The 19,167-nt window shown below is 41.3% G+C and overlaps 1 protein-coding gene across 1 annotated transcript in view; it reads right to left on the bottom strand.

The window, feature by feature from the left end:
• Window positions 1-8,802: 8,802 nt before the first annotated feature.
• LOC148036638 (Dynein light chain type 1 family protein) overlaps window positions 8,803-19,167 on the bottom strand; it is a 36,272-nt gene continuing 25,907 nt past the window's right edge. The window contains exons 3-4 of the mRNA XM_087679180.1: window positions 9,121-9,226; window positions 8,803-9,043 (exon numbers count right to left, since the gene is read on the bottom strand). Of these exons, the coding sequence (XP_087535306.1) occupies window positions 8,961-9,043; window positions 9,121-9,226 (189 nt within the window). The 3' untranslated portion in view covers window positions 8,803-8,960. The remainder of the gene's footprint in view (window positions 9,044-9,120; window positions 9,227-19,167) is intronic.

The following is a 19,167-nucleotide window of genomic DNA, read 5'->3' as shown; positions in this document are numbered from 1 at the left end:
GATTCTAGATTTTGTAATAATTTTTGGATTACACTTTGCAAATCTAGGCACAAAGATTGATTTCTCATCTGCATTTCATCCAGAAACAAATGGACAAACAGAAGCCACCAATAGTACCATTTTAGATCTTTTACGTGCATATACTATCTCTAAACCTCAGACATGGGATACTCATTTGCATTTATTACAGTTTGCATATAACAATACACCACACACATCTACAAAGAAAGCACCTTTTGAAGTTATTTATGGATATAGATTATCTACACCTGTTGCATCTTTGTCTAATAGAATTCAGAGTGCTGATGATATTGCTACTATGCATAACAGTATTTTTGATGAGGTTAAGGATATGATTGCTAAAGCCCAACAATCATATACCAAACAAGCCAACAAGAAAAGACAAGCCATGAATTTCAAAGTTGATGATTATGTTTGGCTTAGAATAGAAAAGCGTAGACTGCAAAGTGTAGATAGACATCCAGTTGTCAAATTAGCTCCTAGATTCTATGGACCATTTAGAATTATTCATAAGATTAATGATAATGCATTCAAGTTAGAATTGCCATCTCATTGGAAAATTCATAATACATTTCATATTAGTTTATTGAGACCATTTAGAGGCCAATTACCTATCCACCCTGTATATGAAAACCCACCTTTATTAGAGGAAGAGACTGAAATACTTGAACCAGAAGCTATCATAGACACTGACCACATGACCACTAGAACTGGCCGAAGGTATTCTAGATATCTAGTAAAATTTAAGAACCATCCTGTAGAGGAAGCACAATGGATGCACGCTAGAGACTTAAATGCTTTCCCCACTCTGTTAGCTCCACATTGAGCTAATAGCAATTGAGGTCAATTGCTATCCCACCCCGGGGGTATGATGCCAGGAGGCATATTCCACGGTGGATTCCGTGCCACGGTGGATTCCGTGAGGTTTTACGGTGGATTCCGTAAACTTAGATGACCGGGGCTCATACACAAAGAGGATTCTTTGTGCGAGAAGTTGATGGGGACCCCTGTCCTTTTCGGGCGTTTCATTAATTTAGTGTGTACATGGGTGATTCCATAGCGGGTGATTCCGCAAAATGCATATTAAATTAATAAACGTTTATGAGTTTAGAGTGCGCACTCGTAATAAATTAAGGTTAGGATTTATTTCTAACCAGTTGATTTATTTATGTAGCTGAAGACTGCTAGGTATTCACTTTTGTCGGTTTAATTGTATTATTTTACTAACGATTGTGAATGCTTCAGTTGATGTGTAGAGATAGCAGCAGTGGCGGAGGAAAGCATTGGAGTCTAGCAGGTATTCGATCTTTGGACTATATTTTGATAGGCGCCACGCCTATATTTTGTTATGTCTATTGAGACATCGATTATTGATTATTATTTTCTATGCGCCTATGCGCCTGGATATGTTATTTCTATTTGGACATTGAGATTGGGCGTGCCAGACTCTATGGGCACCGTCCATTAGCTTTATTTTCCTATTTTTGTAGAAAGCAAACTCAAAAGCTAAAAGCTTGTCATATTTTTGTAATTGGACTATTATTGAGCATGAAGATTGGAAATATACATAAAATACATGCTTTGTGAAGCGCTCACACAAGGCATGGGGGAGATTGAACCCAATTTGTCTCTTGCCTCTTGTCGTGCATGCTTTTACATTGTTTTTTGTGCAAAAAGGTAGAGTTCATTGTTCTTGGGGACCTTCAGGGATTCACTACGTGAGCTATCTGCGACCGATCTGCGCACCACCATGTCACTTCATGAGGATAAAAACCAATTGTAGAACTTAGGATTGTACTGGAGTGTGGCACACGCATCTAGTACTCGTGGCAGCCTACTCAATAACAACAAATATTTTGCAACATCGAGTAGCATGGTACCTTGTCCGAGTCTATTGGCAACATGTAGCTCCTCTTAGCTAGCTGCAGCTAAGTCCATACCCTGAACGGCAGTTAGTACTTGAAAGGAAGTTGATGCCACATAGGTTGGGTCTCTTTGAGACCGCCATTTGGCCAATCGCTCCTCTGAGACTGTTATAATATGGGCTCCAAGTTCAGCCATTGTAGCACGGTTTTCAAACCAACGTTTTTCAACTTGACTTCGACCCTCTAATTGTCACTTTATTTTCTCTATCTCAAAGAGGTTTGGTTGGCAAAGCACTTCATTGAACGTCACAGTTAAGCGTAGTTCATTGGCTTCCTCGTCAAAGATGAGTTGCATGTGTTTATATAGGAGCTTATCATAGTGCTCGTTAAGATATTCTTGCTCTTCCCAAATTAGCCGATATGACAAATATTCCTCAAGTTGCTCCCTAGGAAATGTGCCCATGTCCACAAGGACGTAAGCACGTGCGAATAATTTGAGTTTAGCCTCCAACTCGGTCGAGCACTCTGTGATACTTCTATGTTCTATGAAGGCTTGTTCGGTTGCTATCTCATGCAAGGTTCTAGGAGTTTCCCTATGCTTTATTATAGCTAGGGGCTCATGCCTAGATGAGCAAGATTGGTCAATGCTAGGATTGCTTATGTCCTCGAGGTTTTCATGTTTCTCCTGAGGCTTTGCTACTATTGTGTCATGGTTCTCCTCGGATGTGACTGGTATAGTTTTGTCTGATTTGACAGGTGTCCGATTTTGAAGTGTCTGATTCTAGATGGTCCGATTTTCATGTCCGATTTTCGTGTGTCTGATTTTCATGCGTCTGATTTCCAGGTAGTCTGATTTTGAGTGTCTGATTCTAGATGGTCCGATTATGGGGTGTCCGATTTTGGTTGGGGTCCAAGTCCCAAAATCAAACTGTCCGATTCTGGGAATCAGACCATCCAAGTCTAATTCCGAGAATCGAACTCTTATAACAATGTCCGATTCCTGCGGGCGAGTTTCCAAGGATGACGAAAATCAACTTGATTCTAACGATTTTGGTTACGAGGGGCCGCACAAACTTCCAAAATGTAAGAATAGTCCCTAATGAAGGATTGTGTATACCTAGAATAGCAAATAAACTCCAAAATACAAATCGGCAAACAAATCAAACCCTCTTGCCCTATTATGACAGCAGAAACCCTAATGCATGTTTTCCCTTTTTTTCTTTGTTTTTTCCTACCCTAATGCATCCAAATCATAAAGCAAACACCTACCCTACTCTAATCTACCTTTCCAAATCCCAAAAACCAAAAACTTACTTGCTAAGGAGATCGAATACCTCTTCAAACTCCCTCGATTTCTACCTATCTACCTCAAGTATCGGTTCGGGGAAAACCCTAATTCAATGCTCGATTCAAAGCACGCAAGCACTCAAGGCTTGAATTCGTTGGTCCCGTCAATGGAGCCAAAATGTAGAGGCAAGTTTAAGCTCAACCACCAAGACCCACTGACCACTTATTATTCAAGTGTTTCAAGCCGAGCACTAATGGCTACCTCTCATATAGCCGACGCGCTATCTATCTCTACGAGTGTAGTGAGCTTATCTCCATGCCCGATCGAGTTGCCTCTTCTCCCAAGCACTCCGATAGCTCCACGATCCAAGTGCAAGCTTCCACGAGCTCAATCCTCAAGCTCCACGCTCCAAGCCCCATTGCCGCAAGCAAGAGAAGATAAGAGAAGATAAGATAAGAAGAGAGGAAAAGAAGCTTCACCACGTTCCCTCACCCTCACACACTCACTCCCTCACACTCTCACACTCCCTCTCTCGAGCACAAGCTCAAGCAAGCAAGAAGAAGAAGAAGAGAGCTACTTTTGGCCACACACAAGAATGAGCTTCTCATTCACTTTTCAACTTTATATACAAAACCCTAAATCCATTTTGGGCGGTTATCCCCTTATCCCCTTTTTTACATGGCCGACTATGGCCTAGGCCATTTTTCCCATTGTCCTCCTATCTTCCTAGCTTTCTTCCTACCACCCATCTACCTTTACAATTTGCATGGGTGAGAGCCCAGCACTCTTAAAATAAATCATGCTGGTCCTTGCGCTCTTTTACAAAAGTATTGACTTATACTTTTTCTTGTGCGCCTCTCTCCTTAATTTAGGACTTTTTTACACTTCTTGTGTTTCCAAATTCTTCTTTGGCACACCTTTGTCTTCCATTTCACTTTTACCTTGGCCTTGTCTTCTGCTTTAGATTTTCCAGATTTTTCACATTGTTCGTTTGAGGGTTAACACTCTTCTACCATCTACCCCCACTCACTTAGCTAATCTTCAATTAAATTCACGATTGGTTGGTGAGATCCAAACCTCCAACAATCCCATCAACCACACTCGCAAGCTACACACTTCTCGCTCCTTCATCCCTTGCATGCAAGAAGTTGATCTCCTTCGCTTGTTCCTTCAAGTTAATCTCTCTCTCTCTCTCTCTCTCTCTCTCTCTCTCTCTCTCCCCCCAAGGCCCTCAAGCTCTCTAGCTTATGTCACATACTCTCTATCCCTCTACCTCTCAAATTGGGAAAACCCAAGAAGGAAAGAAGAAGAGATAGAGAAGTTATAAACAAGATATAGAAGAATAAGCTCACAAGCCCAATTGGAAAGCACTTCCCAGTCTCCATAGTCTAGCTCACATGCAACATAGAAAGCTTCAGTGATGAACACAAAGAAAGAGAAAAGAGATAAGTTTATTATTATCAATCATTTTTGGAATGCTTCCATTATGGTTTTTCCAACCTTATGTTCGACTTTTGAATTTCAAACCTTAGGCAAGGCCTAAACCTCATCAGTGTTGCCCTTCACTCATTCCTTTCAAGTCTACCTTCAAGGTCCTATGACCCGTGAGACTATCTAATTGCTTGAAAAACATGACTCACTTCTCATGTGCTATTAAATGCACCTTAATTTACAATTTGCATAGAAGTGAGTCCAACACTCAAAAAATTCTAATTTTACACATTTTAGTTCCATTCAATCCTTGTGATCATTGACATGGTTGGTTTCTATATATGGATCATTAAGCTCTTGGGAACCTATTGTACATAGACTTCAAACATGGGTGATATAATCATGGATATCTTCCTTGTCATTCTGGCTCACATTCATGAGTTTGACTATTGGGTTATCCGTATACCTGGCTTCTAAGAATCTCTTAATAAAGAGGTCCTTGAATACTTGTCTTAAATTCATGAGAGATTTATAAAGGCAAGCTCTATAAAGATTGACACTTGATTTAGTATCCATAGATATTCTAGATCCAAATCCTCATATTACTTTACAATTTATTCCAATCAGTCTATGTTTATGCTTTGTTTATTGGAAGTCCAATTCAAAAATTCACTTCTTTATCTAAATTCTATTCATTGTTTGTTTTAAATCAAAATTCCTTACTAAAAATGTTATGGACTACACTTTCATCAAGTCCAAACTTAACATCCTTTTTCTAGGGTTCGAGTTCTATGTCTATAACTCTAATCAAGTAGATTCACTAATTTTATTAATCATCAAAATGGTATTTGATTTATCAAGTGCGCCAATCCATAGAATGTGACCTCCATGATTACACTCACCCACTTTCTACCTCACACATTGTATATTTTTTATTTTTTGAGCAAATTATAACACCACATTGTTTTGACATGTAAAAGTGGCTTTATTATTTAACCCTCTACACAATTCCATAATTCTTAGGGATGTGACACAAAGACAAATTAGTCACTCTAAAATAGCTATTTTATTTATAAGTTTCCATTTGTAAGCTCTTTACCCAGAGATGACCCTTTACTAAGTTGATGACCCTTTTATCATGATTGTTCCTACCTCTTTCTAGATTTGAGACCTACCACCCCAAATAATTGGGATATGCATATGTGCAATCATATTCCTTCCTCATTTGTACAAGAACTTTATTCCTCTGTCTCAGCTCCTCACTTAAGTATCATCATGTTGGTTTATCATTTTGAACACTTTGTTAATTCTTTTCTCAAAATACCAAGTAGCTTATCCTCACCTTTTTTTGTGAGCTTTAACTCTAGTTGTCATAGATACATTGATCTTAGGGAGGATCCAATTTTTATCCATTTCTTAATTAATCAATTTGTTTTTAATATAGTCTCTTCCTAACTCTCTAAAGTTACAACAACTCCCTTATGAGTAACTTTCTCTACTCCACATTTCCTAGTAGGGAAAAATATAGTTAAAAGTTAACTTTCTCTACTCTACATTTCCTAGCGAGAAATATTGTTAAAAGTCAATTTAGAATATTAACTAAATGAAGTATCATGTCTATGCTAAGAAGAACCTAAATTTATTAGCTTAACATGGGAAGGTCAATTTCTTCTTTATTGTTGGTGTTTGTAGCAACATCGCTTGCTATCTCATTCGCTTCGAAAATTGTCAATCATGCATCGATTCCTTTTTTTTACATCTATCCTTCTCTTAGGTCCCATAGTCATCTACGAATAAAACCTCATAGCACCTTAAAATGATTGCAGACTTTGCTTGAATTGACATGGGATAATGAAACAAGGTTGATGTAAAAGTTGAGAAGTAGAGGAGATGAAACTAGGCCAAATTAAATAGAGCTAGCTCTCTCTCTCTCTCTCTCTCTCTCTCTCTCTCTCTCTCTCTCTCTCTCTCTCTCTCTCTCTCTCCATGCAAGCAATATCAATGTTGCAAGATAGCAACTAGCAAGTGATTCTTTTCTTCAATTTGTACTGTTGTTTAAGATCTCAAGGTTTAATCATGTGACTCTTTAGGCCTTGTTCATGCATGCAATTGTGGTCCCATTTTTGAATGGGGGTTTTAATGTGGGGAGGAGAGAACATTAGCCTAATACACTACACTCAGGATCCAACTTTTCAGGTGAGGATCCAAACAATTATAGCAAATCTTAAAAACTTCCCATAACACTTTTTTATCCAACTTGACAATGTTGGGAAGGGGGGAAGAGGATGCTCTAAATCTTATCAATGTGCTCCAAGGAAGATCAAGCTAGGGTTATCAAAAACCTAGATTAGATTTCTAACGTTAAACTATCCTAACTAGATAGCTTTGGCTAGTTGGGAGTAGAACAAATAAAGTTGGCATTAGAAAAGGCAATAGAATAGTTAGAGAAACTTGTGTAGTTGTTAGAATTCTTTAGCTTAAAATTATTGGCTTGATTTGAAAGCAAGCTAGTCCAATTGTCCTCAAAGAGAAGAAAGATCTAACTATGCACTTAACAAGCAACATACGAGCCTTTTTTTAGTGAAATTGGAAATCCCCAATCCCCTTTATCCTTACAATACGTACAATTTTTCCAAGGGACTCTGGGAAATTGAAACTAGTTTTGATCTCCACTCGAAATAAAGTTCTTTCAAATTGTGTTAAAATTGTTAATCCTTCAATTTTCTTCACCATCAGTACTCTTCCCACCAAGTGGAGATGAAGCCCACTTATTCATTAGTATTCTTCCCACCAAGTGGCGATGAAGCCCACTTATTTTTTCATTTGTCCTTAATCTTCTTCATAACACATTCCCATCTTTGGTTCCTAGTAACTCCAAAACCTATGGTGAATCCCCAACCGCTTGAAAAGCCACCCCTGCTAAATAGTTTTGTAGCATTGTTGAATCATCCACATAAGGATTTCTTCAATTATGCTTATGATCCCCATTGTTGAATCAACCACGTGAGGGCTTCTTCAATGATGCTTATAATCCCCATACTGTGGTTTACTTTGAAGCTCAAAGTTGGTCAAAACTTGTTGAGGTGGTCCCATAAGCTTCTAAGAGCCTCTCATTTTTAACTAAGTTATCAATGTTGTCTACAAATTGGTTCAAAATCACCCAAGAGTTATAAGAAGGGATGTACATTTTAGTTACCTTGATTAGTTTTATTAACATAATTCAAAATCACCTAGAGTTATAGGAAGAGATTTACATTTTAGCTTACCTTGATTAATGTGATGAATCTCCTAGGAAGGGATATATATTATAGCTTACCTTGACAGACATACATACATACATACATACATACATACATTCATTCATGGAGCTAACCTGGTTTGGAAGCCATTCTCTGGAGACGGACTTAAAACATTGGAAGAAGTTATTTCTGAAGCATTGGATTTTGAGACTCAAAAGTACTTCATGTCTCAAAGCCAACAATTTGGGCATGACAGGAGAATCCGTGTAACAAAATATATCTCTAGCCATTGCTCATGCTTTTTTTGTGCATAATAAAAACTTTGGACCAATACGTTCCCAAAGGCCGGACAGATCTTTTCGAATGCTACAGGTGATTCGTCTCTGTCTCTGTCAATTTTGAGCAAAGGTAACTTGCTTCCTTGGATGATACTTTCGGTTCCATAAATTTGTGTCGAGAAGGCTTATGAGCGCTCTTTCAGCCTCTTTCAACCTTTTTGATATATTGACCATCTTTTTGATGGACAAAAATAGGATTTAAAGGAAAACGAATTTCTAGATAGCTCATAGCAAGTTGCTGATATTTAATCCTAATGAGGCGCAAATCGCACTAACGTCTAGACTCAAGACAGCACAAATTTCTTTCAGCGAGTTTGCGATGTATGGTAGAACTACGAGAGGCAAAAGGTGAGGGTCCAAAGACAAGAAATTTGTATCTTTATGGAATTGGAAGGTTTCCTTTTCTGGTTGTGCTGCTGCTGCACAAACAAAACGAAAACATACAAAAATGCAAAAAGAAATCCCGAAAGCACAGAAACAAACCCCAGCACCACCCCCCTTCACCAAAACCCAAAAAAAAAAAAAAAAAAAAAAAAGACAAAACAAAACCAACCAAAAAATAGAACAAGTCAATGGCAGTTAACGCTTTCATGGACAGTAGTGACAGAAGAGCAGAGGTCTATTCTGAGTAAAGTAGTATACGAGCCTCTTTATAGTAGTTCTCGTTAAAAGAGATGTGTATGTTACAAAGAGTGTGAACTGCTGTTAACTAGCCAATCGGCATTCTAATCTCCAGGTTGAAGTTCCAATCCTTCTCCCGTAATCATTTAATCGGCTTTCAACCTGATTTAAACAGGAGAACTGCGACCTGCCCCAGATAGAAGTACACAAAATGCTTTGTCTCGTGGGTCACATACGAGCCTGCCAACCCAAGACGACGACAATTCAGAATTAGCAACTCTGTATTATGAACACTTACTAGCCAATTGTCCACTCACCAAAATTGCGACCGACAATGCAATGCCAGGTCGGATTGTACTTCTTGTCGAATTCTTTCTTTATGTATGCAGCTATGTCCTTCTCCACATTGTATTTGTCTAGTGCCTTCACAAACATCAAGATTCACAATGTGAGAGGCTTCAGGACACATGCTTTTGTTTCCTGTCTGACAGCAAGCAACATTTCCACCTTACCCACGTGCATACCCTTGAAACTGAACATGAATTTCAAAAAAACTGGGTGGGAAAGAACTGCCTTCCGAATTCCTTGTCAAAAAGCTTTTACATAATGGCACTAATGCTAGCACAGAGGGAGAAACCAGAATTGTATGAACATTGAATGGGCAGGCATCGTGTCAAGCATATTGCAGATCGAAGATCGGCACGACCTTCGCAGAAAACATGGTATGTGTGAATACCTTTCTTACTTCTTACATACAATTGTATACACAAGTGAAGATGTAAACGAGTCTTCAAATCAATGCACTGTTGACAGAGAAAGAGAGAGCCGATACATGCACGCATCCACCAACAAGGTGTGCGGAGCAATACAATGATCGAGTCTGCCTCGTGGCGTGTGCAGACATGCTCCATTGTCTGATCTTTACCTTCAGGCAGATAGAAAATTATTCATATCTTTTCGTTAATTGCACTGATGCCCTTGTGATGTCAAAGACTGGAAGATCCAGATCAACAGCAGTCTGGTGCATTCTTCAAGTTTCTTGTGTTGAACCACACAATTACAGACCCATCACTGGTAATCCATCCCGTTTTTTCACAACTCGAGCATTGCTATAACATGAATGACCTTCGACTAGATCTCCAGACAATTTATCATCCTGTAAATTTAGCACCAGCGACACCAGATTCCCAACCTTGTTCTTGATCCAAATCCAAATACAGTCCCTACTTCTAGCATATAAAATCATCAGTTTCAACACCTTTTTAGGAACAATCAAGGTTCGTAACTCAATCTACTGTTGAAATCTCTTCCTAACTGATCCAAGGTGGCTTGGTGTTCAAACATCTTTCAGTAGTTAATTCTTTCTTCATACAATCCTCTTGTGTGCATATTCTTAGCGCATATTTGATCTATGTTAGCAAAACAGAGGCAGCCCACAACCACCAAAATGTATCTATAGTCAACCCACTACTTTAAGGATGAAACAATCACCCTCACACCTTTGATCGCCAAACCAAGATTTTCCCACAAACATCATTATTGTTCTTCAATCATCAACAATCAATGAGTCCAGAAACTTCACCAGATAAAGCATCCTAATTCAGTCCCCCGTTTCCTAACATTGCTATTGGAAATATTTACTCATTAAAATAAGCCTCAAGAAGGGACAAAATTAAATTTAAATCAAAACTCAGAGTTTTAGGACAAATGCCTTAAAAGTTATGTAAAGAGGAGACCAAGAGGACGGCCACTTTTACCTCCATTCATTCCATTTAATGTATTCATCCCCAAACTTCATTAGCCATAAGCACCACCCTGCTGCTGCCACCACCTATCCAGATCCTCCATAACATGCCCACTGAGCACAACTGCCGTTGCTCCAAACAGAACCTCCTGCTGCCCTCAAGTCCAGATCTCTAAGGCTGAGCACTGCTGGTTCTGCCTCGGGGCTGCATTTTAGCTTACACACCATCTGCTCTTTTCCAGGAATTACAAAGCCCTCCGGTTGTTTCATGTAGATTTCCTCATCAATGTCACCATGCAAGAAAGTTGTTTTTGCATCCATTTGATATAGCTCTAAATCCAAAACAGCAGTAAGAGCAAAAAGCACACGTAAAGTGGTCATCTTCACAACAGGTGAGAAGACCTCTTGGAAGTCAATCCCTTCCTTTTGTGCATACCCCTTGGCATAGTTACCAAGAACGAGGAACAGAGGGAACGGCATTATATATATATATATATATATATAGAGAGAGAGAGAGAGAGAGAGAGAACACTTAAGCCTAGATTCATCTAGAGATATATATTAATTTTAGGCAAGCGAAAGAGGCGTCAGGCAGGCGAGAGAGGTGGGAGTCACGGGAGGTCTGCCTGGCAGTCGAGCGCCAAGTAATCGGGCCAGGCAGTCGAGAGAGGCGCGAGAGGTGGGAGGTAGGTCAAGCAGGCGAGAGGCGAGAGGCGGGCCAACTGGCGCGAGGCGGGACAGGACGTGATCAACGTTTTTTTTTTTAATAATAATGCCCCGCTGCTGGAATGGCCGTTCCAAACAGGGAACGGCCCGAAACGGGACAAGGAACGGGCTGGAACGTTCCACCAGCGTTTCCTAGGCTCGGACCTCCCGGAACGCGTTAATCCGTTCCTAATTGCCGGAACGAGTGTTCCCTGTTTCTATGCCCCTTGGCACCTAGCCTTGCCTTGTACTTGGGTTTCCCATCAACTGTCTTGACTTTGTACACCCATTTGTTTGGAAGTGGCTTCCTTCCTTTGGGCAATGTCACAATATCCCAAGTATCATTTGCATATAGAGATTTAATCTCTTCCTGCATAGCTAGCTCCCACTTACTACTGAACTCACATGACTTGGCCTCTTTGTATGTAAGAGGCTCACCCTCATCTGTAAGCATCACATAATGCAAGGAGGGGTTAAATCTATGCGGTTGCCTTCTTACGCATGTAGACCCGCGTATCCAATTATCAACATTTTCAGGAATTGGGTCTACATCTAGAGGTATATTATTCTCAGCATTTATTGGCTGCTGTAAACCATTTTCAGTATGCTGTTCATGGTGTACGGCACCTTCATTTTCATAATCAGCAAGCCTATCTTGCTGTCCATGACCTCTTTATACTTCTATTTGCTGTCCATCATCATCTAGCTCAAAAATAACCGGTTGATCATTAGTTTCAGCCTGTGGTACAACACCTTGAGGCTCATTTTCCATTAGAGGCTAAGGTGCCTTTCAGCAAATTTGCCTCATTAAACATAACATTACGGCTGCGAATAATTTTCTTGGACTGAGGTAACCACACTCTGTAGCCAAATTCACCCTCATCACCATAGCCCATGAAAAATGCCTTCGATGGATTTTGGGTCAAGTTTGTTCCTCAACTCATCCCTAACATGTACAAAAGCATCACAACCAAATATGCGTAAATGGTCATATGAGGCCAATTTGCCAAACCAAACCTCCTCAGGGATGTCATTATTTAAGGACCTATTTCGATAGCGATTGCAGATGTGAACCGCGGTTTTGAGAGCCTCCCCAAAATGCGAGGAAGATTAGCAATGGACAGCATGCAGATGTGAACCGCGGTTTTGAGAGCCTCCCCAAAATGCGAGGAAGATTAGCAGTGGACAGCATGCACCGCACTCTTTCACATAAAGTCCTGTTATATCTTTCAGACACCCCATTTGAAGGACTGTAAGGGGCTGTAAGCTCCCTCTTAATACCATGCAAGTCACAAAAGGACTTGAATTCAATCAATGTGAACTCACCCCCATTATCAGTTCTCAAGCATTTCAGCTTTCTACATGTCTGAGTGGTCACAAATGCATGAAAAGTTTTAAAAACAGCAAACACTTCACTTTTCTTTTTCAGCAAGTACACCCAAATCTTCTTGGAACAATCATCAGTAAAGGAGACAAAATATGCAGCACCACCCAACGATTTCACGGGCATACTACATATATCAGAATGACTAAGTCCAAGACATTGAACTTATGTGAGACACCAAAGTAAAATGAATTTTTTATTTGCTTTCCAAACTGACACTCATTACAAAAATCAAGTTTAGAACCTTTTCCATCAACCCTCTTCAAAGAGGTAAGGACATCAAGTCCTTTTTGGCTCATATGGCCTAATCTCTTATGCCATAACTCCAAGTGGCTGCAAATTTCAGCAACTGCAAGAAACTTGCCATTCAAGGCTTTACAATGCAAACAATACAAAGTGCCCTTCTTGGTTCCTTTTGCAATCAACATGGAACCCTTTTTCACTTTCCACAAACCACCACCAAACAGTGTGGTGTAGCCATGCAAGTCAAGCTAAACAACAGATAGTAAACACTTTTTAATGCCAAGCACATATCTGACATCTTTCAACACAAGCTCTTGACCATTGTCTAAAGACAAGTATACTATGCCAATCCCATCAATGCTACAAGCATGGTTATTTCCAAGATACACCTTTCCATAACTGCCTGCATTGAACATAGCAAAACACTCCAAGCGAGTTACATGGAAAGAGGCACCAGAGTCTACAGTCCAAGTCTGAGTGACACCATCATCAACTGACAAGAGTGCATCAATCACATCAACCTTGGTAATCTGCATATCATGCATGTGACATACAAGGGCATCATAATCAACTGCACATAATACATCAGCCTCTGTATCTGAAACCTCTTCTATGACCACGCTAGAGGCCACATTGGCCTTCTCTTTGCCTTTGGTTGTCTCCGATGCATGTGTCTTTTCTTCCTTCTTTTTATCTCCTACATTCTTCTTTCTCTCTTGTTCCTTCTTGTAATACCTGCAATCACGTTTCTTGTGGCCCTTTCGATGACAATGATAGCAAGTAATGTCACTCTTTTCCTTTCCTTTGCTCTTGCTCCTATTTCTCTGCCCTGCATTTGCACTTCTCTTTTCAGCCCTGCCTCTTACATTATAAGCTGAATTGCTGCCTTCTCCACTAGACATACGTCTAATTTCTTCATTCAAGATAGAATCCCTCACCCCATCATATGAAAGATTGGGGTTATTGCTAAGTGAAACCACCAAGGTTTCCCACAAGTCCGACAGTGTCATGATCAAAAAGATCGCCCTCAACTTATCATCAAAGTCTAAATTTGTATCTTTGAACTGATTTAGAATCCCTATGAATGCACTTAAGTACTCAGATGCAGGCTTTGACTCATCCAGTCGCATATTCACCAACTTGCGCATTCAATGCACATGATTAACAGGTGTGGTGATCTCATAAGTAGTTTTCAGCTTTTCCCATATTGCATAACCTATATCTAAACCCTTAATGTCTGTCAGAATGTCATCAGTGGCACCCATCTTTATGTAAACCACAACCTTTTTTTTCACTCTGGCCCAATCTGCATCAGACATTAGTGCAGGTTTATCTTCCTGCAAAAGCATCCTCACAATTCTTTAGGAACAAAATGCCTTGCATACGGTCTTTCCAAAGGTCAAATCCGTGACCATCAAACCGTTTAATCTCTATCAAACTCTTGATGTCTGAACTGGAAGAAGTTGCAGCCATTTTATCACGAACATAGGAGTAAATGCACTAATCTACAGAAGCACAAACTGAACCAGTAAAATACATTGTTGTTCTTCCTCAAACAAAAATAAATCTCTATTGTTTGTTCGTTGACCCTGCCCCGTCACGTTTGACACTTGCCCGCCGCCTGCTACATGTTGCCCGTCACGCGTCGCCCGCTACCCACAGAGGTCACTGCCTATCGCCCGCTTGCAGAAAGTCGCATGTTTGCTACCGCCTGGTCCACATTCCCGTCGACCTGTCTGCACGATTGTCGCCTTGAGTCCTGCTACTACATGCTTGCTGCCAATGGCTGCAAGCCCGGTAGTCGTCGTCTGAATCTTGGAAAGCGTGCAGAGTCTTGGCTATGATACCAGTTGTTGGAAACCAAGAGGGGCACAGTTGAGAGAGATGGAGGTCGAGTAGAAGTGAGCGTGAGAGTGTGACAGTTGGAGAGAGTGTAAGCAGAGTGAAAGGTACGAGTCGATTAGAGTGTACCAACAATATGTTGGTACACAAAGAATAAAATGTATTTATACTTAGGGCACGTAAAGGGTGTGTTCACGTGTACAATGTGTGTGTACTATACACGCAGGTTACCGGGCCTTCATATCCCAACATAGTCATTGTAAAAAAAGCATGCCACTACTGCATTTGTTTCCTCTTTTTTCTTTGGTTTCCATGAAGTGTGCAATGAACTTTGTCTAACACCACGACCTGCTGCCACTGATGGCCCACGAGAAGGCTACGTAGCCACTAATCCTAGTGGTCTTCTACATGAAGCACCATGCCCTGCTAACCTTGGAGTCCATGTTGTTGGATCCACTGCTATATTTGGCATCCTCCTGGCATGCGAATTCCCCATACAAGTGGCTATGCGGTCAAGTAACTCTTGCCTTTTCTCAATTGATACATTGGTGCAAAAATGCACCTCTTTTCCCTCCTCATGTAGAAGATGGGCTCTCACTTTATCAGCCCCACTAGTGTGAGCATAAGAGCAAAGTTTGCATTTCCAAGGGCAAGCCCCTCCACCTCTCAATGGCACCCCTACATCTACCTCATCCCACCATGACCTAGTAGTGCTTCGACTTCGTCCAGTTGTTGACAAAGTACCTGCTAAGGATGATGAAGATCCCATAGATGTCAATCTTGCCACCTATATAAAAGTGACAAATAATCACTAAAGTCCAATGAAATTGCAGAAATTTGCAGCCAAAATTTCAACATGCATGTGTTAAATGTTTGCTAAAAATACCGAACTTTAGTGCTACTTCAGCCTATATTCCTTTTACTCAAAATGCCACAAATTTGGGGCATTCCAGCCTGCATTCCCTTGCTGAAAATGCCCCAAAATTTGGCGTATTTTCAGCTCCCAAATTTGGGGCAATGAGTGATTCAAAATGCCACAAATTTGGGGCATTCCAAGCCTGCATTCCCTTACTGAAAATGCCCCAAAATTTGGTGCATTTTCAGCTCCCAAATTAACTCATTGACCATACTGAGACATGGGAAATGGAGCACAATGGCAACAAATCATTCCAAAAGAATGATAAGAAGAGAGTAGCTGATGATGAGGAGTATTCAGCCCCAAATGAAGAACAAAAACAACGGCAAAAGCAGCCATCAAATCAAAAGAAGATGAAGCCCTATGCACCTCCTAATGCTCCTTAATTTCGCTCCAATCTATACCCACAAGCAAAGCAACTTTCCGAAGAAGAAAAGCAGCGCTTCATGAAAGAAGGGAAGTGCTTTAAATGTGGACAAATAGGCCACATAGCAAAGCAATGTCCAAACAAAGGACAAAGCAAGGTTTCTGACAACAAGCCTAAGTCGCCAGTGAAAATCAATGCTATCAGTGATGTAGTTGCAAACACAACTCACACTCCAGAGATGCGCAAATTATTAAAAGCTTGGGGACAGTTGCAAGGTAAGCAAGCACTATTCTTGATAGATCTTGGGGCGAATGAAAATGTCATTTCCTTGCAATTAGCTAAAGAGCTTGGATTAAAGAATGAAGAGATGGATACTCCGGCAGAAGTTCGCCAAGCTTTAAATGTCGATGAAGGTGACACAGTGAAGACTGTGACACCCTACATTGGCAAGCTCAAGTTTCAAATTCAAGGCTACAGTGACGAAGATACCTTCTATATCGGAGACCTTGATGGTTGTGATGTGATTCTTGGCATGCCCTGGAATCATAGAGTAGATTCAACCATCTTCTCTCAGAAAAAGAAAGTAGAACTCACCAACAAAGGCAAGAAGTACGAGATCCAAGCTGGAGTTTCTGGAGACACCATACCTATGGTAAGCCATATACAAGTCTCTAGAGCAATTAAGGATTGTGTTCAATGTTATTTGCTTTATGTCACTGATGTAAAAGATAATATAAATGCTAAAAACCAAGAGCGACTTCAGCTCTTGGAAAAGTACAAAGATTGTTTTTCGAAAGATCTTCCTTATCAGCTTCCCCCAGAAAGGCCAAAAGACCATCATATTGATATTATTCCGGGCAGTTCTCCTAATATAGCACCATACCGTGTGAGCCATCCTCACAAGAAGAAATCAGAAAGCAAGTCGAAGACCTACTCAACCGTAGGCTAATTAGGCCAAGTAGCTCACCATTTTGTTCACCGGTTCTTCTTGTTCAAAAGAAAGATGGCACATTCAGGATGTGTATTGATTATCGAGCCCTCTGTCAGAAGTGGAGCAGCGGTGGAAGCATAAACATGTGCTGAAATAAATTGCTGAAACACAAGACAAAAAGAGAAAAGAAAAGAACACGATACAGATGAGAACTCAGATGTATGCACGGGAAATGGAATCCATATATCTGAACACGAGACAGTCGCATACAACAGTGAGTCACTGGCTGCGTGGGCACTGGCACTGGCTCCTCTCTCCACAGAGTCTGCAGATGGTGAAGTGAAGTGACTCACTGAGGAGGAGCCATTGAGTATAAATAGGCTGAAAAAGTGGGGAGCAATAATGCTGGTCGGACAACATTAAAGCTGGCCGACTGGTGCATAAAATGCTCCACTGGCATAAAATGCCACACCAGAAAAATACCTAAAATACCTAATAAAAATGCCCAACCCAGATCAAGCTCAGACTCACACATGAGCTGACAAATACTCTGCTAACACCCTCTCTCAGATCATGAGTGATCTGATACAATACAATAGTACAATGAAAAGGGATCAGAAACTATACAACATAGAACCACCAAGGAGAACCATGGATACCCAAGCAGTGGGTGATCAAGCCACCACCAAGGTGCCTCGGAGAGAACCTGATGTCGATGTCGATCGTACCAAACACCTGAAAATAGAGAAGATCATAGCATGTCTCTGTGTCCATCACCAATGTCTCGCAGTAGCATACAAGACCAGCCTGTCAAAAATGCCTCTGAACATAGGTGACCATGGATTCCCCGCCTTTGGCCAGACCGCCAAAGTGTCCCCTCATGTGAGCTCTAGACGAAAGCCTCCCGCTCTCTGTCAGATAACCAGCTCAGCATGAACCTGGATGTCAATCCCAGCTCCAGGATTTGATTCCGCCAGACTGAAGTCGATGCGTCAGGGACGTCCCTCTCTGGAACCTGTGCACCTGTATAAAAATATAGATGAGGCGCGGCTGCCCCATCTGAACACCCGCTCACACTCCCTCTCTGGCACAAGAGAGTCGTGAGGGATGACCTCATCACCACCACTAGAAAGCAGCCGAGGAAGGGGCCACCAAGCCCTTCCCGCGATCCAAAGAAGAGGATCCCTTCCGCGCCTTGGACTTCACCTTGGTCGGAGGATCGAAGTCGGAGTCTGATGAAGGAGAGGACTCATTGGTAGAGCCAGCATCCCGCTTCGTCTTCTGCTCCTTCCTGGAAGCCGCTAACTTCTTGCAGTCCTTCCGCAAATGTCCCTTCTTGCCACAGTGGTAACACTGGGCCTTCGACTTCTTCTTCCCGTCAACCCTCTCTGAAGCTACATAAGCCTCACCTCCATAATGTGCCGAAAGCCGCCCCTGTAATCTCAAGGATGTCGCATGGTTGTCCTCATCAAAATCTTCAGGAAGAAGAAAAGGACGGAGAGGTCGAGGAATAGCTCCACAGACGATGTACCATAACCGCTTCTGCACAAACCAAGCTTTCATGACAGCACTCCATGTGAGATAATCAGGTCCATGTAACTTATCATCAGTGGAAGTGCACGGAGGAGCCATATGGAGAGGATAAGAAGAGAAGTAGAGAAGAGATGGAATTTAGAGAGGAAACACAGCCAAAACACAAGCACAGACTGCAGAAAATGAGAGTTCACATGCAATATAACCCAAAATCTGATCAATAGAAGACAAAATCTGCTGCAGAAAGTCAAAAAATCAGTCAAAAACTGCCAAAAACAGCAAAAACGGCCTGAAGTAACAGTCACCCAGCCACGAGAGATGCTGAATCAGCAAAACGCAGGCTGTAAACTGGAGAAAAACAAGTAGAAAACTGTCACCAGCAGCTGCAGATGAAAAACGCAGGCAGCAAAGGGTGCGTAGGCAGCAGAGGGTGCGGAGGCAGCAGGCGATGGCAAAACTGCAAAAAACGCAGGCTGAAAACAGCCCCAAAACAGGTCGCCTGGCTGCGACAGCAGTCGTCTGATCAGCAGGGGTACAAAACAGTCCTGAAATCAGCAAGAAAACACAGCAGAAACACAAATCCTGAAAACTGATACCATGTCAGAAGTGGAGCAGCGGTGGAAGCATAAACATGTGCTGAAATAAATTGCTGAAACACAAGACAAAAAGAGAAAAGAAAAGAACACGATACAGATGAGA

The sequence above is a fragment of the Lygodium microphyllum genome, chromosome 5, assembly GCF_053477565.2.
Source record: "Lygodium microphyllum isolate KBCC chromosome 5, Lygodium_microphyllum_v1.1.10, whole genome shotgun sequence".
Taxonomy (NCBI): domain Eukaryota; kingdom Viridiplantae; phylum Streptophyta; class Polypodiopsida; order Schizaeales; family Lygodiaceae; genus Lygodium; species Lygodium microphyllum.
The sequence above is the reverse complement of the archived record's forward strand: the minus strand, read 5'-3'. Positions and strand labels throughout refer to the sequence as shown.